This window comes from Mus pahari, chromosome X, assembly GCF_900095145.1.
Source record: "Mus pahari chromosome X, PAHARI_EIJ_v1.1, whole genome shotgun sequence".
Taxonomy (NCBI): Eukaryota; Metazoa; Chordata; class Mammalia; order Rodentia; family Muridae; genus Mus; species Mus pahari.
In genome coordinates, this window is record NC_034613.1 from 91,461,215 (window position 1) to 91,486,830 (window position 25,616).

At 40.0% G+C, this 25,616-nt stretch overlaps 1 protein-coding gene across 13 annotated transcripts in view; it reads right to left on the minus strand.

The window, feature by feature from the left end:
• Positions 1 to 21,029: 21,029 nt before the first annotated feature.
• The window catches only part of Atrx (ATRX chromatin remodeler), a 141,714-nt gene continuing 137,127 nt past the window's right edge, over positions 21,030 to 25,616 (minus strand). For all 13 annotated transcript variants that reach the window (XM_029534445.1, XM_029534446.1, XM_029534440.1 and 10 more), the window contains 5 exons: positions 25,220 to 25,369; positions 24,127 to 24,252; positions 23,334 to 23,429; positions 22,593 to 22,721; positions 21,030 to 21,689 (listed from right to left, as the gene is read on the minus strand). In XM_029534445.1, coding sequence (XP_029390305.1) covers positions 21,408 to 21,689; positions 22,593 to 22,721; positions 23,334 to 23,429; positions 24,127 to 24,252; positions 25,220 to 25,369 — 783 coding nt within the window. In that variant the 3' untranslated portion in view covers positions 21,030 to 21,407. The remainder of the gene's footprint in view (positions 21,690 to 22,592; positions 22,722 to 23,333; positions 23,430 to 24,126; positions 24,253 to 25,219; positions 25,370 to 25,616) is intronic.

Sequence of the window (25,616 nt, forward strand, 5' to 3'; positions counted from 1 at the left end):
AGGGTTCTGAAGGCTAAGGAATTCATAATCAGTAAGCTGTGTTTGGAGGTCCTCCTCACTGGCATGAAATGTAGGCAGACTCTACATCACAGGGCAAGACAGAAGCCATCTTCATATGGCATTAATGCTTCTTCCTTAACATCTCCTTAGCCTTCATCACCTCCATGACACCACTGCCATAGCCATACTTCCCACGCTACCCCACCACCACCACCAGATACCAGTAAGATCAATTTTCCAACTTCCATTTGTTAGTTTGAAAGACCCTTGCTGAATAGCCCAGGATGACCTCAAACTCTAAATCCTCCTGCCTCAGTCCCCAGAGTGCTGGGATGACAAGTATACACCAATGTAGCTGGTGAGTATTTAACTTCTTAACATCTCAAAGTGAGATAAAAGTTTAACAGAAGTGTTGGTAGAGGCATTCAAGTCATGAGAATTGTTCATGCTCAAAAAAACACCAAGATACCAAAGCACTGTGCCAAGATACAAGTAGTTCATTGGAGCTGCATGGCAGGGGCTTCCCATTAAAAAGGACCTGAATTGCTCTTACCTCTAAGTCTCTGCAGTGCGCACCACCAAATTCCTGGAAGCCCAGTAATAAATGCCCCAGGCTCAGGATTTGCAGTTGGGCCAGGGGTCACCTGGGCTCAGTCCAAATAGCCTTCTTCTTCCTCAAAAGGTTGGCTCTTGAGGATTGCCTTCCTCCTCTCCTAAAGAGCTGAAGCTATTAAACCTTCCCCAGCATTTCATTAGCTCAGATCCATGAAGCAGAACCAGGGAAACAGGGAAAAGGAAAGCAGAAAGGAGGGGTTGAACACCTAGCACTAGAGGATACTGGGAGTCCAGCGCATCCTAGAGGGAGGGGGACAGTGAAGGAAGAGTAGGGCTGATCCACAGGAATGCATTGTACCCTTCCATTGCTCCGTCCCACCAGCCAAAAGGCAACCATGCCTCCAAGGTCTCTCTTCAGACTGTATCCTATAGGTTTTCTCAGCTTTCCCCCTTTGGTTATTATGTTCAGATCCTAGAGGTGCCTGAACTTTTTTCCCCCCCCCAAGGCCTCTCAGTGGACAACCTAAACGCCAGCCACATGTGCATAGTACAAGGGGGACTTTAAAAGCCCCATCTTATCCCCAGGTTGCTTACAGTACCTACTTTCTGATTCTGTTCTTGGGTTGCCAGCACTTCTGACACAGCTATGAGGATCTGCTCATCAAACACTCACTACCCACACAATAGCTCTAGGAGGCCAACTATTTTCTGCCCGACACGCCTGGTTCCTCTAGTTTTATTTCCATCTGTGACCATGAACACTCCTAGCAGTTGAACACCTCAAGCACCCTCTGCAAATACCTGGTACAACCGTCTAAAAACAGTCCAGGGCCCCAAGAAAGACCTCCTCAATCAAAATGTCCACATTTGCTCTTAGCCAAAAGGGGGAGAAGCCGTCTAAATTACAATTTGCAACTGAAATGATCATTTTTCTCTGTCGATAGTTCTCAAGTTTTTGTTCTCAGAAACCCTTGCACCGTCAAAAATCACTTGGAAAAAGTGTGGTAAGTGTGGTACATGCCTGTAATTTTTATAAAATGGTACTCATTAATACAAGTAAGTAACATTTAATAAAATGATTATATTTTCAACAATTCAATCGAGAGTGATAGTATTCTACATTTTCCACTCTTTGTGTCTGTTTTTATGAGGAGGTGTGTGTGTGTGTGTGTGGTATTTTATATGTGATATACATATGCATATTTTATTATACATGTTAGTGTATATACATATATACATACACAAATATATATATATATATATATATATATATATATATATATATATTCATTTTGGGGAAGGCACACAAGACACAGGTAGCATAGAGCTACTTTTCAGGAGTCATTTCTTTCCCTCCATCTTTTTTTGAGGCAGAGTCTCTCTTGTTTCTATTGCATTGTGTGCTCCAGGCTAGCTAGCTCCCAGCTAATTCTCTCTCTGCCTCCCATCTCAACCCAGAAGTACTAGAATTGCAAATGCACACCACCAAGATCAGCTTTTTACCATAGTTCTAGCGACTGAACTCAAGTCATTAGGCTTGCTGAGCATTCACCTCAACCCACTGGGCCAGCTGCCTCCTTGGGCCCACAACAGATATGTTAATGTTTAACATTTTCATTTTTTTAACATCGTGACGATTGTTTTAGGTGGCCTAGGTTAGACTCTGTGGAAAGGCATGACCAGTGGAGAGGAAGGGGGTTGATGGGTGGGAGGGAGATAAAAGAGAGTAGGAGGTGAGAGGACCCAGAATGGATTATGTCTATGTGAAATTGTCAAAGAAGTCATTAATTTAAAAAAATCTTTTCTCATTGGACATTTGATAGAATGTTCCACATGTGACATAATCTTTAGAGAGAACAGAGCCATATGAGCTGTAGAAACTGAGGCACCCTTTTCTCCTGCAATGGTCTCAGCAGCAAATAGACAGTTCCCACTTTAACCAAAACTCACAGCATTACAACAGTTCACAGAGGCCCTATCTTCCATCATGTTTTAACTAAAAAAAAAAAAATTACAGTGGCAGGATTAAATAGATGTTTGTATCTGCCCCTGAATTCAATCTCTTGCTATCTGTTCTTTTGTGGCTGAAATGTAGAGGAAAAATCAGCTAGTTTCAGAGCTATGTGACTGGAAGAGAGAGGGCCTCGCTGACCCCCAGGACTCCTTGGACAGTACTTTGAGAATCAGTGATCTGGATGGTTAACAAGTCCCCAAGTGATTCTTATCATGAGAATGGGGTGTGAACACAGCATTAGTTCAGCCCCATTTGTCTTGAGCTCAGCTGTAGCCTGTTCTGCATCAGAACTCCGGTCTCCAAGGATGAACCTCCCTCACGTCTCACAGAGGACAAGAGCCATCCAATGGTAGTTTCCTATCATTATTTGTGTGTGTGTGTGTGTGTGTGTCGGGGGGTTAATTTTGGTTTTATTTTTCTTTGATTAAAATTGTAATTGCACTGTGATAGAAATAAATATACATAGCAAAAGCTGCCATCTTGACCGTCTTAAAATTATATACACTATAACATTAATTATACTTTTAGTATTGTGCAACTGGTACCATGATAGTTCCAAAAGCTTTTCGTCACCCCAAGCAAAAACTCTGAAACCATTAAGCAATATCCCCTCACTACCCCCTTCTTCAAGGCAGCCCTTGGTAACCCCTCATCTACTTTCTGTCTCTAGGGATCTTTTTCACTCTGGATATTTCATATAAATTGAATGTTACAATATGCAATCTTTCATGACTGGCTACTTCTCTGTAGCACAATGTTCTGAAGGTACACCCATTCTGTAGTATGTATCGACAGTCCATTCCTTTTTATGCTTGAATAGTATTCCTTTCTAAGAATGTACCACATTTTACCAGTTGCTAGGGACTTAGGTTAGTTTCTGCTTTTTTTTTTTATATGGCAAATAATGCTGCTATAAATATCTATATACAAGTGTGTGGGAATGTTTTCATTCTCTTGGGTATATAATCTCATCATGGTCAGCTCCAAGAGGAACAGCTTTGTTTGAAAGACTGGTTCATTTTGCATTTATACGAATAGTAAGTTCCAGTTCTATCTTTTATTTTCTTTCACCCCCTAGAATATTTTTTTTTTTTGAAACAAGAGCTCATTATATAGCACAGGCTGGCCTTGAACTCACAGTCCTCCTGCCTCACCCTTTTGAGTGCTGGGATTCCAGGCTTAAAGCTTCTAACATCTTTATGACCTAAGCACCACTTGTTTCCCATCTTTCTCACAGTCATACTAGTTAGGTGTGAACTAGTATCTCGTATGACATTTTGAATTAGTACTAGTTTTAATTGACAAATTGTAATTATATATATTTATAAGATATAATGTGATAATTTGATATGTGTATATATAATGTTTAACTAAGGCTCATTAACATATTAATCACCACACTTGTTTGTTTGTTTGTTTGGGTTTTGGGGGGTTGTTTTGTTTTGGTTTTCTTTTTGTTTTTTGTTTTTTCGACACAGGGTTTCTCTTTATAGCTTTGGCTATCCTGGAACTCACTCTGTAGACCAGGCTGACCTTGAACTCAGAAATCCACCTGCCTTTGCCTCCCGAGTGCTGGGATTAAAGGCGTACGCCAACACGCCCGGCTCACACTTGTTTTGTAGTGACACTTAACATATAATGTTGTTTTGATTGTCTTTAGATCTATTCATTATTTTATGTGGATCAGTGTTTACCTGCATGTAGGTATGTACATCACATGTGTGTGCCTGGTGTCTGAGGAGATCACAGATGGCATCTGATATCCTGGAACTGGAGTCATGGATGGTTGTGACGCACCATGTGAGAGCTGGAAAGCCAACCCAGGTCTTCTGCAAGAGCAATGGGTGTTCTTAACTGCTGAGACATTTCTCCAGCCCCAAGCCTTGTCCTGAAATACACATTACTGTCATGATCATCTCCCTACTATATCATAGATTTCAAAAAGTCAACTGGAATGTTTCTATTCTTACATCAATTCCCCATACCCCACCCCCGACTCCTGATAACTCTTTTCACCTTGAAGCTTGATTTTCTCCTGAGATGGTACATATAAGCAAAAACAGATGGTATTTTTCTCTCTTTGCCTGCCTATTGCACTTAGCACAGGTTCATCATGTTGTTACAAACATCAAGATTTCTTTTTAAGGCCAAATGTGGTGGCACATACCTTTAAATCTCAGCGTTTAAGAGGCAGAGGCAGGCAGGTATATATAAAAAATTGAGACCAGCCTGGTCTATGTGGCTACTTCTAGGCCAGTCAAGCTACACGGGGAGATCCTGTTCAGAAACAAAACAAAACAAACACCCCCTCCCAAAAAAAGATAATTTCTTTTTCCAAACTTAGATTCTTGGGGTTGGGAATGTGGGTCAGGTAGTGAAGTGAGGCTGGACATAAAGCCAGGGGAGGTGCTATGACTGTGGAGGGAGATGGTGGCAGGAAGACCAAAACTTTGAGGGGAGTCTTAGCAAGTAGGCACAGTGTCTCAATAAATAAATAAACAAACAAACAAACAAACAAACAACACTAGTGTTCTAATGTGTTTAGACCATGCTGTCCTTGTCTCTACAGTGCTCTAAAAGTAAATCTGTATCTTGGTTATTGCTGCTAGTGCTACAGTGAACTCAGAAGTGCAAGTGTCTTTGACTACTAATTCTACATCCTTTGGTTTCTCTTGGATAAATTTCTGATACTGAGACTCCTAACGTGTGTGTGTGTGTGTGTGTGTGTGTGTGTGTGTGTGTGTGTGTGTGTGAGAGAGAGAGAGAGAGAGAAAGCTCCTTTTTGTGTATCTGTGTCTCTGTCCATTTGAGAAAGAGCCTTCACGGATAGCCTAGGCTGGTCCCATATTCATATTCTTCCCACCATAATTTCCTATATGTTGGTATTACAGATGTGGCACACCACACACAGCCAGTAATTCCAGTTTAATTGTTGCTGTTATTGTTTTGAAACAGGGTCTCACTGTGTAGTCCTGGCTGGCCTGAAACCCAATATGTAGACCAAGCCGGCCTCAAGCTCACAGAGCTCTACCTGCCTCTGCTTACTGAGTGCTAGAATGAAAGGTATGTGCCACCACCTCTATCTCTGTTTTAAGGGTTCAGCATACTGCTTTCTCTAATGGCTGTGCTCATGTGCATTCCCTCCAATAGAATAGTGTGTACCATGTGCAATGATTCGTTTTCGTCATATCCTCACCAGCACTTGGTCTGGTGTATGTGCATGTTCTTACAGGTGTGTGCCTGTGTGTGCACATACATCTGGAGGCCAGGGGTTGACATTGGATGGCTTCCTTAGACACTCTCCATCTTTTTGTTTGTTTGTTTTTTGAGTCAGTGTCTATCACAAAACCTCTACTCACCAATTAGGCTAGGGTGACTCTCCAGTATTGGGATTACTGGTGGGGCAGCCTGTTTTTTGGGGTTTTTTGTTTGTTTGTTTGTTTTTTTACATGGGTGCTAGAGATACAAACTTAGTTTTCATGTTTGCACTGATACCTAAGCCATCCCAGCCAGTCCACTTCACTTGTATTCCGGGGCCTAAGGGAGACTTAGTCTTTTTCATAGCCACTGTACAGTGGTCAGATATGTTAGTATTTGCATTCCCTGACAATTAGTGATGCTCAGCTCAGCATTTTCTAATACCTTCTGGTCTTCTGAGATGCTGTTGTCCATCTTGTCAACCCTTTCCCTCTTGCTTCATTTTGTTTGGCAATGCCAGAAAGGGAACCCAAAGCCTTGTGCTATAATAGCCAATCATTTTGTCCCTGAGCTATTCTCTCTCCCACTTTGCTCATGGTTTAATTGAATTGTTTATTTTACTCCCATTGAGTTGTTTGCGTTCCTTTCATGTTTTGCATATTAACCTTTTAGCAGAAAAATTGTTTGCAAATGTTTTCTCTTACTCCATATGGTACTATTCTTTCTTTCTTCATTTCTCCTGTCCTTCCTTCATTGCTCCCCACTTTCTTTTCTTTTCTTTCATTCTTTTTTTTTAAACAAATTCTCAATCATCTCAAGCTGTTCTTGAACTAACTATATAGTCGAGGATGATCTTAAACTCCTATTGACTTTTTAGTTTTCAAAGGGACAAACCTCACCATGTCATACCTGATCCAATTGCTGGGATAAGAGTCCCCCCTCTTTCTTTTTCTCTCTTTTCCCTTTGGATCCTGTGCTTTCTGGATCATATCCAAAGAACCCTTGCCCAGTTCAATATGAAATATTTCTTCTATGTTTTCCTGTACTAATTTTACAGTTTCAAGTCATAGATTTAAAGTTTTAAGCCACTTTGAGTTGATTTTGCAGATGGTGTGAACTAAAGATCAGATTCCGTTCTTTTGCATTTGGATATGCAGTTTCTCCAACACCCTTTATTGACAGGATTACCCTTTCTCCAACATGTATTCTTGGCACCTTTTTAAAAAACAAATTAAGCATCAATTCATGAATTTATTCCTGGCCTTTCAAATCCTGTTCCAGTGGTCAGTATATCTGTTTTTATGCCAGTACAATGCTGTTTCTATTATAATTGCCTTATAATAGATCTTGAAATCAAGGAGTGTTATGTCTCCAACTCTGTTCTTTTTGTCAAAATTGTTTTGGCTTCAGGGAATAGAGATGTAGTTCAGCCATAGAGCATTTGCCTAACTTTAGCAAGGCACTGGGTTTCATCCCTAGTACTTTTTATCTATCTATCTATCTATCTATCTATCTATCTATCTATCTATCTATCTATCATTCTATCCATCTATCATACCTACCTACCTGCTATCAACCTATCTCTGTCATTTAAATTTTTTTGTGGTTCCATACACATCTGAGGATTTCTTTTACTCTTAAAAAGGGGAGGGGCATTTTGTCCTAGCACTTGGGAGGCAGAAACAGGACAATCTCTGTAAGTCTGAGGCCAGCCTGGTCTACATGCATAGTTCCAGAACAGACAGGACTACACAATGAGACCATATCTCAAAAACAAACAAACAAAAAAGTAGAAGTGGGATTTTGGTAGGGATTGTATTGCATATATAGATCACTGTGAGTAATTGGGCAGTTTAACAGTATTAATTCTTCCAATCCATGGGCATAGGATATATGTACGTGTGTTTGTATTTTCCTCATTTTTTTACCAATGATTTAAATATGATCACACTTAAGTACATTTCATTGCTGCTTCTTGTAGAATTGTCTTCTGAGGCCTTTTTCTAGATTGCTATTAGTATATAGAATTGTTACTGGTTTTTATATGGTTTTTCAAAGACAAGGTCTCACTATGTAGTCCATGCTGGGCTCAAATTTGTGACCCTCTTACCTATGTCTCTGATGCTTGGATTGCCAGTGTGTGCCACCCCCACTCCATTCCGCTTTTGGTGCATTTTAAAGTGGCTTTGTCTTTTGTTATTTATATAGTCTTGGTTTTTGAGACAAGGTCTCATTATGTAGGCTGGCTGGCCTTGAGCTCACAATTCCCTGGCCTCAGCCTCCAGAGAAGTAGGTGTAAACCTGTCTCCTATTCATGTAAATCCAGTATTGGCTATATAATTTGTAAACATTTTCTCCCATTCTTCAGTTTCTCTCTCTCCCCCTCCCCCCTCTCTCTTCATTCCTCTCTTCCCTATCATTCACTTCCTTCTCTCCCAACCCCATGTCAGATTCAAGGCTTTGCACTTACCAGCAATCACTCTGCCACAGAGCTAAGTCCCCAACACCATCACTTTCTTGGTAGTGTCATTTTTGGAGGTGAAGCTTGAAACACAACTCTCACAACATAGCACAGGCTGTCCTGGAACTCACTATGTATGCCTGGATAGCCTCAGATTTGTGGCAATCTTCCTGTCATGTCCACTCAAGTTTTAGGTTTACAGGTGTGAGCCTTAGTGCTCAGCCTTAACAATATCATGTAGTGCATAGAAGTTTTAATTTTAATGAAGTTCAGTTCATTTTTCTTCTCTTTATGGCTTGTATTTTTGATATCATATATAAGACACTGTAACTTAACCCAAGGTCTTCTAGCTTTATGGTTTTATATCTTATTGTCTTAGTTAGGATTTTACTGCTGTGAACAGCCACCATGATCAAGGCAAGTCTTATAAAGGGCAACATTTAATTGGCTGGTTTACAGGTTCAGAGATTCAGTCCATTATCATAAAGGCAGGAGCATGGCAGCATCTAGGCAGGTATGGTGCAGGAGGAGCTGAGAGTTCCACATCTTCATCTGAAGGCTGCTAGTGGAAGACTGACTTCCAGGAAGCTAGGATGAGGGTCTTAAAGGCCACGCCCACAGTGACACACCCACTCCAACAACGCTACACTTCCTAATATTGCCACTCTCTAGGCCAAGCATATACAAACTATCATACTTATAATCAGGTCATTGATCATTTGAAGTAGATTTTTGTATATAGTGTGAGGTAGAGAAGCAACTTCATTGTTTTGTGTGTGTGTGTGTGTGTGTGTGTGTGTGTGTATCGACATGTCTCTGCAGCATGTGTTGAAAAACTCCTTTTGATTAGTAGTGGCATCCTTATAGACAAGATGATGAGAACTCAGTTGTAGAGAGCATTTGCCTAGCATGCCTAAGATTATTCACACACTCCCCAGCAACACACACAAAAATCATTGGAACAGGGACTAGACTTCACTTCTTGCTCTTGTACATATGCAAGTGAAACATCCATATACATACCATACAAATAAATCTTTTAAGAATTCAATGGACATATACACATGTGAGAGTGTAAAAATAATTGTGTGTATCTTTGCCCTCACACATGATTGCCATAGATACTTTCCCTTTTCCTGGGCTTCTACACAAAATTCTTGTACTTTCTTTATGGTACGTTTAACTTTCTCTCTAGTTGCGGTAGTTTGAATAAGAATGGCCCCTATAGGCTCATATATTTGAATGCTTAGTCACTTGAGAGTGACACTGTTTGAAAAGGATTAGAAGGTTTGATGTTGTTGGAGGAGGAGGTATGCCCACAGATCAGGATATAGCTCTCAGCTACTGCTCCAGCAACTGCATGTGAGCTACCATGCTTCCCCACTGTGATGATAATGGACTAAGCTTCTGAAATTGTAAGCCAGCCCCAGTTAAATGTTTCCTTTTATGAGTTGCTTTGGTTATGGTGTCTCTTCACAGCAAATGAACAGTGGCTAAGACACTGGTTATTGCAGACCTTACTAAATACACCATCAAAGGATAAAAACATCAAGAAACCATTAAGAAGTTTGGCACGTCTAAATATAAAAAGTAACAAAATAAAAAGGTAGAAGAAACATGGTGAGACATGCCACAAAATAAGCTTTTAACATGTCGAATATAGGATTCATGATAGGATTCTATAATAAAAGCCACTATGTTTCCAAAACACAGCATAGAAACAATTTACCAAAGGATATATGTAATTTATTTTAAAAATATACTTCAATCTCAAAAGCAATTAATAATGTACATAAAATGAAGCAAAGTTTGCCCATCACATTAAAAAAAGTTTTGGTGTTCTCTTTTTGGATTTATTTTTCAAGACAGTTTGGTTGTATTGCTCAAACTGGTCTCCAGCTCTGAGCTCCTGAGCCTCCTGTCTCATGCTCCCAAGCAGAGGGATGGCAGGTATGTGGTACCATGTTAAGCTCAGACCTTTCTTTCCTACAAGTTATTTATATCAGGTATTTTGTCATGATGATAGGAAGTAGGCTAATGCAATCCTTGAAACCAATAAGGATATGAAGAACTAAGTAAACAAAATCATATTTGAAATGAATACATATATTCATATATTCATACATATGCATACATATACACTGGTCCAGTGACTACCTACAGTGCTGCAATGCTTCCCACCATGACGATACTAGACTGTGCCTCTGAAATTGTAAGCAAGCCCCCAGTTAAATGCTTTCTTTTGTAAGAGTTTATCTTGGGACTGCAGATATAACCCAGTGGTTAGAGTATCTATTTAGCATGTAGGAGACCCTGAGTTCAAGCTCAAGCACTGGGGGTTGGGGGGGAAGAGCTTGAAAATCATTGTCTTTTAACCAGTGAATCTACATCTGAGAATGCAGAGATTCATAAAGAATCTTATTGAAATACTGTGTATAAAACCCCACATTAACCTTCAATAACAGAAAAATAGCTGCAAGTTATGGTATATCACTATGATCAATGATCACACTGTTCAGTTATTTAGTTTTAGAGCTAAGTGTCACCGTTCCGTTAAGGGTTGTATTCATGTGTATTCAAAGGTGTGCTTGTGTGGGGGCACATGGAGGTCAGAGGCTAACCTTGAGCATCATTCTTTGTTTTTTTTTTAATTAATCATTTTATTCATTTACATTTCTAATGATATCCCCCTTCCCAGTTACACCTCCACAACCCCCATCCCATCCTCCCTCTCCCCTCTCCCCTTTGTTTCTAAGAGTGTGCTCCTCCACCTACTCACCCACTCCTGCCTCACCCCTCTAGCATCCCCCTACACTGGGGCATCAAGCTTCCACAGGACCAAGGGGCTCCTCTCCCATTGATCTGGAGCATCCATGTATACTCTTTGGTTTGGTGGTTTAGACCCTGGGAGCTCTGGGTGGTCCCGTTAGTTGATATTGTTCTTCCTATGGGGTTGCAATCCCCTTCAGGTCCTTCAGTCCTTCCCCTAGCTCTTCCATTGGGGTCTCCAGGCTCAGTCGGATGGTTGGGTGTGAGTATCTGCATCTTTATTGGCTAGGTGCTGGTAGAACCTCTCAGGGAACAGTCATACCAGGCTCCTGTCAGCAAACACTTCTTGGCATCAGCAATAGTGTGGGGGTTTGGTGTCTGCAGATGGGAAGAATCCTTAGGTGGGGTGGTCTCTGGATGGCCTTTCCTTCAGTCTCTGTTCCATGTTTTTGTCCCTGTTTTTCCTTTGGACAGGAACATTTCTGGGTTTAAAATGTTGAGCTGTGTGGGTGGCCTCAACTGGGGACTGTGTCTTATCTACTGGAGGTGATCTCTACAGGTTCTAACCCCCCTTTGTTTTGTATTCAGCTAAAATCATTGCCGTTGGGTCCTGGCTATGACTTTAGCTGAAATACTTGGCACAAAAGAAGTAAAGCAAATGGAACTCAGGTTGCTGATCAGCTGACTTTAAGATGGAGAAGAGGGTTCTAGCTTGTCTTGGTGGTTCTGTCTACCTTTTGTTTGTTTGTTTTAATTGTAACAAAATCTCACCACATTTATTGTCACCTGATAATAATGATAAGAGCCACCAAAATCATATGAATAAATGTTTCAGACTTTGCTAACAGCAGAAGAAACCTTAAAGGAAAACAAAACAAAAAACAAGCACCACTGTATTACCTTCTCAACCTCTGGCATCCTTGATCGTTCCTAGTTGGAAACTCTTTGTAGCAGAGTAATAACGTCCCCTTGCCGCACTACCTGACCTCATTGTTTGACTTTGTTTTAGAGTGATTCTCTTGTGCATCATTTAGTTACGAGGCTCAAGGACCCATCAAAACCAATAATCTGCCCCTCTGTCCACTTATTCACTGGCTCTTAGAGCCATAGCTAAATGTGAGGTATATTTTTGCAAGTGTCTGAAGATGAGGTTGATTCTATTCCAACACCTTCTGGTCCTTCTGAGGTGAAAGTCACAGAGGTCATACAAAGGAGCAACTGCCTTGTTTATTTTGGTGAGGGGATCTGGAACTTGCCAATTAGGTTAGGCTGATTGGCAGTGGAGCTCCAAGGATTCACCTGGCTTCACTTCCCATGGACTGGTACTAAGAGTGCCCCACTGTCCCTGGCTTATTATTTAAGTACTATATATTGCTTGCAATAATGAACAAGAAGACAAGGACTAAGTAGATAGCTCAGCTGGTAAAGTACTTGCCCTGAAAGAAGGGAGATTTGTGTTCAGTCTCCAGATTCCATATAGAACAGCCAGGTGGGTGAGCATAGGCCTTTCCTCATAGCACTTAGGAGGCAGAGGAAGGAGGATCAGGCCAGCTATGACCACACAGTGAGCCCTGGCCTATGCCTATAATCCTGCAACAAAGAGGTTAGGCAGGAGGATTGCCATCTTTGAGGCTAGCTTGAGCTACATAGAGAGTTCCTGCAGACCTGACCAACATAGTATGACCTTGTCTAAAAAAAAAAATGAAAGTTTAAAATGAGATCCATGAATATATTGAATGATACTGGATTGTCCCAGGAAAATTTAAAGGGGAAGCAAAAGAAAATTGTGTTGCACTATGATTTTACTCCTGTCCCTATACCATACATGCAAACATGAATAGGGAAAACAAGAATAGTGATAATTAGGACAAAGGTTAGAGGTTGTCTGCAATAAATCCTTATCTTCTGCATTTGTCTGCATCCATGTTCAAGAGTCTTTATGTTTATTTGGACCCATGTAGACAAGCTAGGCTACCCACCTCCATCTCAGAGTCAACTGATTAGCACCCGTCGTCCCATCCACAGCCTGAGTTCTCTTACCTTGTAAAGTACCATATTTGTGCACTGTAGAGCCCCCATGCTGCCTGTACCACCATTTAATTATACATGCCATACTGTGGCAACTATTGGCTTAAGTAGGGGCTGTGATCTTTTGTGCATACAGTCTGCCATTTTTTAGAAGCCTGCATTCTGTTCTTTGCTGCCTGCATTTGTTTTACTGACTCCCTTGTTCTTAATCTCGGCATGTTCCTATTCTAGATGCCACTCTGGCTGTCTTTGGAGTGTGGGGATGGAACCTGGGGGCCTGGCATATGCTAGACTCTGCCACTCTGCAGCTGAAGCCCTCTACTTACCTGTTTTCTTAATTAATTTAGGCTTTTGAGGCAGGGTGTCTCTGTGTACCCCTGGCTGTCCTGGAACTCAGAGATCCACCTACCTCTGCCTCCCAAGTGCTGGGATTAAAGGTATGTGCCACCACTGCCCAGCAATTTATTTGAAGTTTTAGTAACTTTTGCATTTGTGTGGGTCTATTTTGAGGTCCTCTCTTTTGTTTCTCAGAACCAGCCAGTGGTCTTTTATGAATGTCTTTTATTTGTTTACACTAACTTGAGCTGAATATTTATTCCTTGTAACTGAAATAAATCATCCAGAAGAGAGTAACTTGGAAGCCACCCAACATGAGGACTGGGAACCGAACCCAGATCCCCTGGGAGACCAATGTGTGCTCTTAACTTTGGAGCCATCTCTCCAGCCCAGTCTGTTCAGCTTTGGAGCTGAGTCCTGTTCTGTAGGCAGGCTGGCTGGTCTTGGAACTCGTGACTATCCTGTTTCAGCCTACTCTCTACTGTGAACACAGGTCTCTCACAAGAGTGAGCTTTATCAGGTAGAACCATGAATAACCAATTTGTTCAGAATACTTGACCCTTCTCAAATGGTGACTAATGGAGTTCATGAGGAAGTATTAAACGTCCGCAGGAAGATTACTTAAACCCAGGAGCTCCAGGCTAGCTTGGGCAACTTACTAAGAGCTCTATGTCTAAAACAATGAGTTGTGACTCGTAGAAACATCTTCCTCTTCCTCTTGATCAAGGAGGGATATGAAGGAAGAAAAGCAGCACATTCCCCAGGGGCTGCTTGCAGGGGACCCTAGGGGACCTAGAAAACACCCCTAGGGAGGGAGAATCGAATTTGTTTCAGATAAAAGATCAAAGGCAAAGGGTTGTGAACAAAGGTGGTAGTGCCAGGAAGCCTTACTGTCTTGCTCAGCCACAAAGTTAGCCATGCACTCTGAAGCCTGCCTTAGTGATCATGACACGGTGTATAGGATTCTATTATTTTAAACCTATTTCCTCACCTGTAAAACAAGAAAAGCAAAAACCAACAGAACAATGCCCGTGATGTTCAAAGCATTCAGTAAAGCCTGCTTGCTGTCTGAGAGGAGATTCTGAGGTGTAAGCTGTCCGTGGTCATTACAGCACATGTCTACAACACAAGAATAATGCTGCCTATTCTGATATAATTTTTTTAGATTTAGTTAATAAGTAGAATATTTCACCTGCATGAAACATGTGCCTGGTGCCCACAGGGATCAGAAGATGTCGGATCACGTGGAACTACAGTTCCAGATGACTGTGAACCACCATATGGGTGCTGGGAATGTAACCCCAGTCCTCTTAACCGCTGAGCCAAATCTGTAGCCCAATAGACATTTTTTTTTTTAAAGATTTATTTATTTATTATATGTAAGTACACTGTATCTGTCTTCAGACACTCCAGAAGAGGGAGTCAGATCTTGTTATGGATGGTTATGAGCCACCATGTGGTTGCTGGGATTTGAACTCCGGACCTTCGGAAGAGCAGTCGGGTGCTCTTACTCACTGAGCCATCTCACCAGCCCTAGACATTTTTCTTAACATAGAGTCTGTATTTGTCCCTGGAACTGCATCACCATTTCTGAGGTACTTTGCTACAGAAACCTGCGTGGCCTGAAGGGCTGTGAGTCTGTCCTGGGCACCTAACACAGAGATGCACCAAGCTCTCAGGTCCTATCAGTTTAGCCCATGCTAAGTGTGGTGAAAGAAAAACCTTTTAAACAAATTAAGTATCCCTCTGAAACTAAATCCTGAGGCCAGTGGGCTGGATGCCAAATTAAAGGCTTAGGGGATCTGCCGGTGTCTTCCCCCTTCATGCTGTGTATTGTTTGCCAGTTCACACCCCTGCCCCTTCATTCTGGTTCACATATTCTCCCACTACCCAAGAGCAGTGCTCACTTGAAATGTTCAGTAAAAATTACTCTGAAAAAGCACCCGATAGTCTTGATAGACTGAAGAAAAAAGAAAAAGAAAAAAAAAAGAACCAAGTGGAATTAAGTGTAGTAAACACATCTGAAAGAAGTGAATGGCAATTGGAAAAAAGACATAGGTGTGGCGGGCGCCACTTTCCCTCCTTTCCTTTGTTTTCCCCCCGCTTGTAAAGGGACAGCCGCCCTACTACCCTTCCATCCAGCATGCTTCCATTCTAAGAGAAGGCCTCTAGTGGAGGAACACGCATGGAGGGAAAGATTTAAAACCTGGAGGCCTACACTTGGTTTCAGCTTAGCACACCCAGGAGCAAGAGGCGAGAAAGGAGGTGAGAAGCGAGGGTGGAAAATCTACAAATAAAACAGATTGTTTCCTTCGCAGAGTAGGATCCACTCCACGCAGCACTACTTCACTAAAGCCTTCGGAAGCCCAAGCTCTCTCAGCTGTGTTGTTGTAAACCTAAGAGCTGAGGGATGAACTAGCAAGACCTCTGGTGGAGCTAAAGCACAGTTCCCCGCCTCCTTTTCCTAAGTTTGGTTTTGTTTTCATTGAAATTTATTCAGCAGGCTCAACACAGGCTTTTACCTGCTTTCCTGCTGGCGTGTCAGGACAAGCATCTACAGAAAAAAAAAATCACTATTTCATTCTATTAGCTTCTTGTTTGTTGCACGATTGGACTATGAACCTACACCTCAAAAGAAGGTGCATGCTGTTAATATCAATGTAAACATTGCCTCCAATTCGCTGTAAATGTTATCCAGACAGGATCGCTCTATGTATTGCTCTAAGCTTGTTTTTTTTTTTTTTTTTCAGTTGTGAACAATGGAATGGGAAGTTACCAATCATTTGCTCTAAAAGCCGGCTTCGCAAAGGCCCGTTTATATTTCCCTCATTGCTTTCTCACACATTCCAACCATGAAGCTAGGATCGAAGAATCAGCCCCTCGGAAACATGTTTTTTCCATTTTCTGCAATGAGTTCCAGAGCCAGGGAGAACCACACAGCGCGGGGAGTGCCTCTGGGCAAAAGATAAAGGAGGCTACAGCTGGTGGAAGCAGTAATTAGAGCCAATTACAACGTGACTTATCTGCTTTGTCATTAAGATGCCTGTCAGACCTCTCATTTTTCTAAACGAGAGAAGAAAAGGTACAGCTTAGTCGGGGAGAGGGTTAGCCAAAGGGAAAGGATTTCTAATGCTGTTCACAAACTCACCCTGTAACCTTAGACAAACAGAGCCCTTTTGGCTTCACAAAGCTTTGCTCACTGTTTTAACTCTGAGAGTTGAGAGGAACTTGGGAAATCACGTGGTCCAGTCCCTTGCCTTCTGGCAGGTATTATAGCCCCACCCCTTTCCAAATGAGACTCGAAGGACCCAGAGACTTTAACTGGAATATATCTTGTGCTTCCTATGTGCAACGAATTTGACTTGGGTCTCATTTTTAGTTTGTCATGAAAACTATTTAGTTCCTTCCCTCACAACTTCCATAGATTAACACATACTAACCACAAAGTACTTTAAATCACACTTGTAACACCAGGACTTGGACTGCTGAGACAGGAGGATTGCCGTTTTGAGAGGAGCCAGGGCTATATACTGAGACCCTGTATACAAAGACTAAAAGAGTCTTGTAGCCAAAGACCAAAAGTCAACTAGCTTGAGAAAGCTTCCTACAGGGGAACAAAGATGTCACTAATAGATATATAATGTTGAAAGAATGAACAGTAAGTGAAATCTTACATGCAAAGTTGGAAATGCTGACTGACATCAGGCCTTCTGGGCATACAGGTAAAAGTAGCAGGTTTTTCTTACAAACACCATTTAAGTCTCTACCCTATACAACCCCTAATGCTGGGTTCCCTTTGTCCTTCAAATTATTTGTAGTCTGGTCACTGAATACCAGGATTCATTATCTGTCTTCTAGTCTTCCATCTTTCTGCACATTGCATTCTAACCCTTTCAAATTACCCCACCCTAAATCTCCATCTTTACCCGCTACTTTGAACACATCACCTGCTTTACAAACCCTAGTTATCCTCTGTATTAAATTACTCATTATCTCAAAGCCTTCAATTTACTTGTGCATCTTTCTCCATTCGTCTTGACCTTTGTTGCCTTTCTTTTAATACGAAAACTTTCTCCTCATATACCTGAAACAAAGCCCATCATCTCCCCATCTGATAAGCCATCTCTCCTTTCATTGTTGAAAGCCAACACCTATCTAATCAGGACTAGGGCTGGGGCTGGGCCCACCGGACCAGGTAAAGGTCTTAGTAGTCATCAGATCCCTCAGAGAGATCAACCAAACTCCTGGCCCTCTCTTGGTTCCTCTGGCAGGGAAGGGCAGCACAGGCACACTGTCCAGGAAAATGTAAAAGCACTGGCCTGCTGAGCAGATTGTCATGTCCCCTGAGAACTAAGCTTATAATCCTCCTCTTCCATTTATGTGCTCTCTTCCTTGACAAAGTGGCCACTAAGGGTGATTCCCTTCACTGAGGACTCTGGTGTCAGATAATTCCAGAGCAGGATATGGACCCTGAGAATATTGGTGGCTGCCTACCCCGAGGGTGGACACTCTTGCAATGAGATACTACCGCATGTTCAGATCCAACACTAGTGAGACTGAGTTTAATTACTTGGCAGACATTAAGCATAGAATTTTAAAATCACACACACACACACACACACACACACACACACACACACACACACACACACACACTGGTGAAAGCATTTCTGTAACCTGATAACTCTCCTGGGACTGGCTCAGTTACAGACTTTAGTGAGAGATGGGGTGAGGCAACTGTGGATTTACTTCTCTAAGGACAGATTTGACTTTGAAGACAGTCAAAAGTCACTTGAGACTGAGCCTGGTGATACTGGACTGGTAATGACCTAAATATAACTTTGAAACAAATATTTATAAGAACCTATTTTACTTGAAGAATCACAAACATGTGGTACCTTCTTGGAAAGCCTGGTTACTAGGACAAATGACTAATTGCTTTTAAAGTTTTGTCTGAAAAATACTGGGTTTATGCAAAATAAAATAAAATAAAATAAAATAAAATAAAATAAAAAAGGGTCAGGGTGGGCAATGCTCAGGAAGTCCAAAAAACTGTTTTGACTTCTTTAGGGGTCAGGTACTATGGTCTCCACGCCTAGGGCTTCTGGGCAGAAATCACCCCAAACAAGGCAGGAAAACAGCCCTGTCTGACTTAGATGAATGGCACAGCTGTGGAGAAGCAGGGAATGATGCTGGATTCACACAGTGACAACCAAAACTGAAACAACACACACAAGGCTTCCTGGTATGGAAATTCTTTTTGAGATTAGAGATCTCCTTTTACAGAATTTTGTATATAACAGAATCAAAAACCAAACTTCTTGACCTCCCAAATAGTAAACAACTAAATATGCAAAAGAACCACCATTAGACAGGACATCAAAATCTATACATTTCCTATGAAACAATATGTGCACAGATTTTTCAAAGCTGTGAAAATGCAATAAAGAGCACAACACATTTTGGTCACTTTATTAAATGACATTAAATAGTTTAAGTTTCAACTACTAAACAGCACTTTGAATGGTGAAAACACAGATAGTATATTGTCATACTTGAATGCTTTTCTTTAAAAACACAATTCCAGTCCTTATATATATTACAAAACAGCCTTAAAGGAAGAAGTGACATCTTTTCTACAGTACTTAAGATACTCAATACAGAACCAAAAAGCAGTCTAACAGAAATAAAGGCAAGTCTTCACAGCTGTATGATTTCAGCAGCCAAAGCTGGATGATGGACTGAAACATTACTATACAACCGGGACAAAACATATACAATATCACAATTCTAGGCCAAACGCTTTACACCCAAAGAAAGAAAACAGGTTACAAAATGTGGAGAATTTAGCAGGCAAAACTGTATTACAAGCAACATTTTAAATCGTCATTTAAGCCATTGCAACTATTTAAAACATCTAAAACAAATATAAAATGAGCCTTTTAGTATCTTATGTGATTTTTTTGTCTTTGTTAAAACTTGATGTTATACTCAAAGTACAGATATTATGTTGCTAAAATATCAAGTGAGAAGAGTGTATGCAAGTGGTCCAAGGTCTATCTCAAAACTCTCCAATTTCCAATTAGTCCTTCTAATTACTATTTTTCAAGTTATAGCTTCATCCATTGTGAAAATGGACTATAATGTTGCCTAAAATTTTCACATCTATGCCTTTGAGTAAATAATTAGACCATATAAAAATTCCCATGTCTAGTAAATCAGTTTGAAAGTATTCTGATAAGTTGGCCAGAGCATACTGCTTTCAAATATTTATCTCACAAGTCTTGCTTCTTTCATTTCTTCCAAAGTAAACACGCATCTTCCCCACCCCCCTCATTAAATAAACTTGCTTATATGGCTGGCACAATATCCAAATACATGGAGTTCATGAGTGTGTTTAATCATGGGAAGGTAGAGCCATAACACCTCACTTATTCTTGATCAAAAACCCAGTGTGTGTGGGTACTTTAACCACTAGTTCTTACAAGATAAAAATGGAAATCTTTTATTATTCGAACAACAAATAACAAGTTTTAAGCTCATGTTCAATTCAATCTCAATCAAGTCCAGTGATGCCTAGAACAAACACTCCACCCAGCTTTTCTTTAGCTGTTTCTACTACTTGTTTTACGTCATGATTTCAAAAATGATATTGCCATAATGAGTTGACTCCCATAGTCAAACACAATCTTCTTATTGAAGAAACTTAAAACAATCAGATTGAACATGAATGAAATTACAGGTTGTTGTGTACAAACCTGGATCTAGAAAAAGAAATACACTGATTTTTCTAGAAAAGAAAAAAAACTCTCTTAAGAGTATTAGGTGAAATAACTTGATCTAAGAGGAAGAAGAGGAGGGAAAGGAGAGGAGGAAGAACAATCAAAAGAAAGGAAACCCAACTCCGATCAAAACGGGGTGGGGGAATCAAACTTGGAAACAATTTATTAAACTGGAAAGGAACTTGGAAGAGGGAAGAGGGTGACGAGTGCAAAGAAGAGCAGAGATGCCAGTGATCCTTATCTGTAAGAGGAATTCTTTCACAATACTGACAGTACTGGAGAGGATTTAAGCACATTCCTCATATGAACTTAAAGTCAGCAAAGGTTCTGCCATTTTGATGTTGTTTATAAAAACAGGGTGTGAGCCTAAAACCACAATTTCAAGAGCTCTAACTTGATTTTCTTAGTTTGCATCCCACTGCCAGCAACAGGATGAAGCACCAGCACTGGCACCATGGCTGACGGATTGGACTTCCATTAGTGCCAGGAGACAGGAAACTCATATGCAGAGGATAATTCACAACCCTGAAATCTTACCAGTAGTTATTTCAGCACATACAACTGAAAATTAAAAATGGCAGAAAGACTAAATAAGAAAAGGAATTTTCTCGTCTTAGACTGTACTTAAGGCTAAGATAACTGCAAGGCTCCCCCAACTTTAGATTAGTAGTATTTAAGAATATTGCACACGCTTCTGTGTCTAAGAGAAGCCTTAGATCTAACTTTTAATCACAGAGACAATATTTAGCAGGAGCCCAGTTTCAAACTTCAGTCAAAAGAATATTAAGACCATTTCAATCACTCTAATCAAGAAATGGAATTAGTACAAAAGTATTTTATAACTTGAGGAATCAACTCTAAGAACTCAGCTGTGTTTTTATATGCAAAGAACGGATATATAAATCTTTATTAATTTCTAAATTTATTAATTTTATGACAATTTCATGGTTGCTAAAAGCAGGCATAAAAATTTAGAGAGGAAATCTGTGGAACTGTTACTGTTATGGAAGGATTTGTTTTCACTGAAAACAATTTGAAATATCTTCTGTACTCAATGTGTGTAAGAAGATTGTAGGCAACTTCACTGACACATGTCAGAGAGAAATGGTATGCCCTAGTTAAAAAAAATTTCAACTAATATGGAAGATTGGCATTTAAGGGGTCCAAACTATTTATACAGTTGAGTTCTGTTAAGTCATTGATTCCTAAAAAAATAAAAGATCTTTCTATGATTTTAATAATCCTTTAAACTTTTAGTGCAAAATCACATTGATTTCCCTGGGGAAGGTCCTGGATTTTTGCTTCTCATTGGGGGGGGCGGTGCACGCTGTAATGGTGGTGGCTGCATACCACCAGCCACTGACTGATACATTCCTCTCATATCAATCTGCTGGTAGTTAGAAGGAGTCATGATTAAATTTGGAGGCTTTGGCATCATGAGGTGACTCAGTGTTGCTTGCTGATAAGTCAATTGTTGCTGCTGCTGCTGACTGTACTGCTGCTGGAGCCGTCTATTCATAAGTATTCGCTGAACACAGCTGATCAACTGGAAAGAGAAAAGCGAGCTGTATATATACACAAGTGTTATGTCCCGCCTCCAAGAGGCAAGTATCAAGTTTTGAGTTAAAATCAATTTGCTAAGGGAGTACCATACCAAAAGGAAAACACATTATTGTTATCACCATTACTAATTTGATGGCATTCACAGGACCATTACTGTAGAAACCAGTTAGTAACACCATTTAGTACTAAATTCTCTTAATGACTTGACTATTGTATTGCAGGCAGCATATAGGTTAGTTGCCATAGTAACCTGTCCTGCACTGTGATTAGTCTCAAGTATTAGTTACAGCACTTTTTGTCAACTCTCCTTTCTTTGCCATTCTCTTGAATATTTCACATGATGACAGACAAATATTTTAGTGATGAACACCAAGGGGAAAAGCATTTTAACAGGAATAATTCCTACCTAAAGGTCTCAGATTCCTTAAGACAATTTAAAGCACATGATTCTACAGTGCTTCCTAGTAAAATCATGCCACAGAAATCAACTGTGCTGGGAAAGATGACCAAGGATGATGGAATGTGGCAGGGTTCAGACGATATAGGCAATTTAGTAAGTGCTTATACATCATTCAGGACACCATGGCCTCCAGATAAATACCCTGAAATGCCTACTTTTATAGAATACATTAGAATGTGACAGAAGAAGCAAAAGTCTTGGGACAGTTCTAAATGTACAGAAGAGATTAAAAAAATAAAATTATAAAGAAACACGTCCTATAAAAACATCAGGGAGAGCAGATTTGCCAAATCTCTCTTTAATACTACTAGTTTTTAGCAAAACTTGAGAATAATCTATGACCATTCATCCTGTATGTTTATTGCACTCATACCAACTCGTCCAAACAGAAGGTACTCCAGCAAGGCCTAGAGACAGAGTTCTCACCATCTGTTGCTTTGTCAATACATCGTTGTAGATTGCTTCTCTCCGTTTCACGTCAAGCTCCTGGCTGGCTTGTCTACTTAATGCTAGTGCTTGTACTTGGGCCTCAGACAGATTCATGTTTTCTTTCCACTAAAAGAAAGATATGTTTATTTACTCCTTATAACTGTATAACTGAGGAGAAATCATTAAGTTGCTTGATATGTTCAGGATTTTTTAACCCGATTCCCTTCTTCCTTTATTCATTTCTAAAGAAGCCAATGTTAGAACAGGGCAGTAAGCTGTCCATTGGTGTGTATGGGTTGGCATCCTGTGGAGGAAGAACTATTTGGATTTAATTTGTGGAACCGGTAATATTAAAAATGTGTTTATACAAACAATGCATATGTTTCTATGTTTGATGACTCAATTCTTGTAATTTACCCATTCTCTTTTATGCTGTCATCTATGCAAAATAGATAAATTACAGCTTGAGACTGTTACCCAGCTTACTGGTACTTAGCTATTTTGAATCAAGTTATAAGGATTATATGATTTTTCCCACAGAAAGTAGAAAGTGAGCAGAAGTTAAAGCAAAGGATGTGAGATGCCCACGGATCAGAGGTTAAAGCAAAGGATGTGAGATGCCCACGGATCAGAGGTTAAAGCAAAGGATGTGAGATGCCCACAGGTCAGAAGTTAAAGCAAAGGATGTGAGATGCCCACGGGTCAGAGGTTGAAATAAGACAACTATTGTTTGCTTACTACAGTTGAAATGATGTCTTCAAGAGGCTGAATCCTCACTGCCGTCACACTGTTCGTGGCTTCTACAACTTTTTCTCTTCCTTGATTAATAAGGTCCTAGAAGGATATAAGAAATAAGGTACATGGGACAGAAGGATGGTATAGCCTTCAAGTGTACAGATCTCTTGCCACTTTATAGTATTTGATTGACAACCTAAGCAATCTATAAGTAAAGTAAAACTCAATGTGCAAGAGACTTTTTAGAAAGATACAAATTTGGGATTTACTGAACCAATTTACTTATTTAAATAAATCCATGAGCAAATTTTAAAAATGAAACCACAGATTCAATTAAATTATTAACCCACTGATAATATATTCCAATATTTCTTATTTAATTTATACTTTATTCTAGTTTTAAATCACACACTTCATCATGGAGGACAGTAACAAACACCTAATGGCACTTCCACATTGCAAGTAAACTCATGAATGTATTTAACCTACTTGCAAACATTAAGCAAGCGCTTTTCTTTTTCCAGGTATTTTATAAGTGATCAAAATGCCATTTCCCTAGCCATTCAGCTGCCCTATTAGTCCTTAATTAAAATAATTCAAACTACATTAATTCAAAGATTGATTCCTTTGTACTCAGCAAAACCTCCATTTTATTATATTAGGTAGGTCCAAAAGGTCAACAAATAAAAGAAAAATGTCTTGCTCTCTTCAGGGTAATCTTTTAGGGAATGTGCTATTCGTACATAGGGAACTGCCTTTCACTCACACCCTACCACCTTTGTCCCTTGCAGCTCACCTCCAGCTGCTGGTTACTCATTGCAGACAGGGCTCCCAAATTGAAAGGAATATAAGGAGTTTGAGAGGTGAAAGTGACAGGGGGTAAATTGGTCCCAGTTGGTATGTTGAAACGCATGGTCAGTCCCTAAAACAAACAAACAAAAAATCAAAACACACAAAAAAAATGCACTTTTCACATTGTGATTAAAGACTTGAGTACTACATCACCCACTGGTTTGGTAAAGAACCTACTTTCTCAGAATAGGAAATTATTAACACTCTTCCACACACAAACAAAACACCCTTTTTACCCGAAACCAAGATCTTATTAAATGCCAAGGTTTAACCCCTAAAGGTGTATTCTTTTTTTTTCCTAATAATTCCCACACACTGAGGGAACTCAGTGAATTCTGATGAGAATCCTAACATCATATTAACATTAAAGAAGTTTGGTACAGTGAGTTAGGGGTTTGAAAAGGATTCAGATACTAGGATAAGGTTTCTATACTCAGGCAAGATTTTGCTCAAATGGGATATTATTTAAAACAGATATGAATTATTTTAAATAAAGTTGCTGGTGGAGCTTGGTGTTAAATATACAGCTTTTAGTTCAGCAAAGGCTAAGCAAAAAAGGAGTATTTTCCTTTTAAGTATAACCTACAATCTTCTCCTTATTCTACTATTGAGTACAGCCAAATCCCTTAAATTAAGATTCCTAACTAGGGAGCCTACACCTAAAGATCAATTATATTAATATGTCTTCCTTCAAATATGGCACCTCTCATCCTTCATTGCTATTCAATGTCTCACATAACAACAGGAACCAAAAATTACTTTGTTTCTAGTTTGTTAATCAGACCAGTCTCCAAATGTTGAGCACAAATAATCTCCCTGTCTCAGCCTTTCAAGTTCAAGTAGCTGGGACTACAGACATGATACCTAGCTCCAAAAGTATTTTTAGTTATTAGCCTATCTTTATGATATACAATAACGAAGTTCACTGTGGCATCCTCCTACATGTAGATAATGGACTTCAATCATAGCCACCCCTGTTAAGCATCTCCCTTCCCCTAACATCTAACTCCAGGGAAAAGGCAGTTTGAAAGAAATACCTTCTTTTCTGCTTCATATTCAGCCCAAGCTGCTTTTCTTTCTTCTTCAGTCAGTTCTTCTTCTTCTTTGTGGTCCAAAAGAGAATCATGTTCATGATATCCTACAATGTGCTCTTTATGTATCTGAAGAAGTTCTGCAAGTATGGTATCCTGTTTTTTAGAGGTGAAATCATAATTATTTTCCCCCTCTGGAACATATCTTCATAATTCTAGATAGTTAAAAGTAGAAATTGACCACTTTTCACATTTTCGATGTATACTATGTTACCTAGAAAACAGACCTCACATCAAAATTTCATGTTAACTTAGCATATTTAGAGTTTTGTTTTTCTTTTTTAAAGAGAGGGCTGACCTCTAATTGCTATGTAGCAAAGGATGACCTTGAACTTTTGATCTT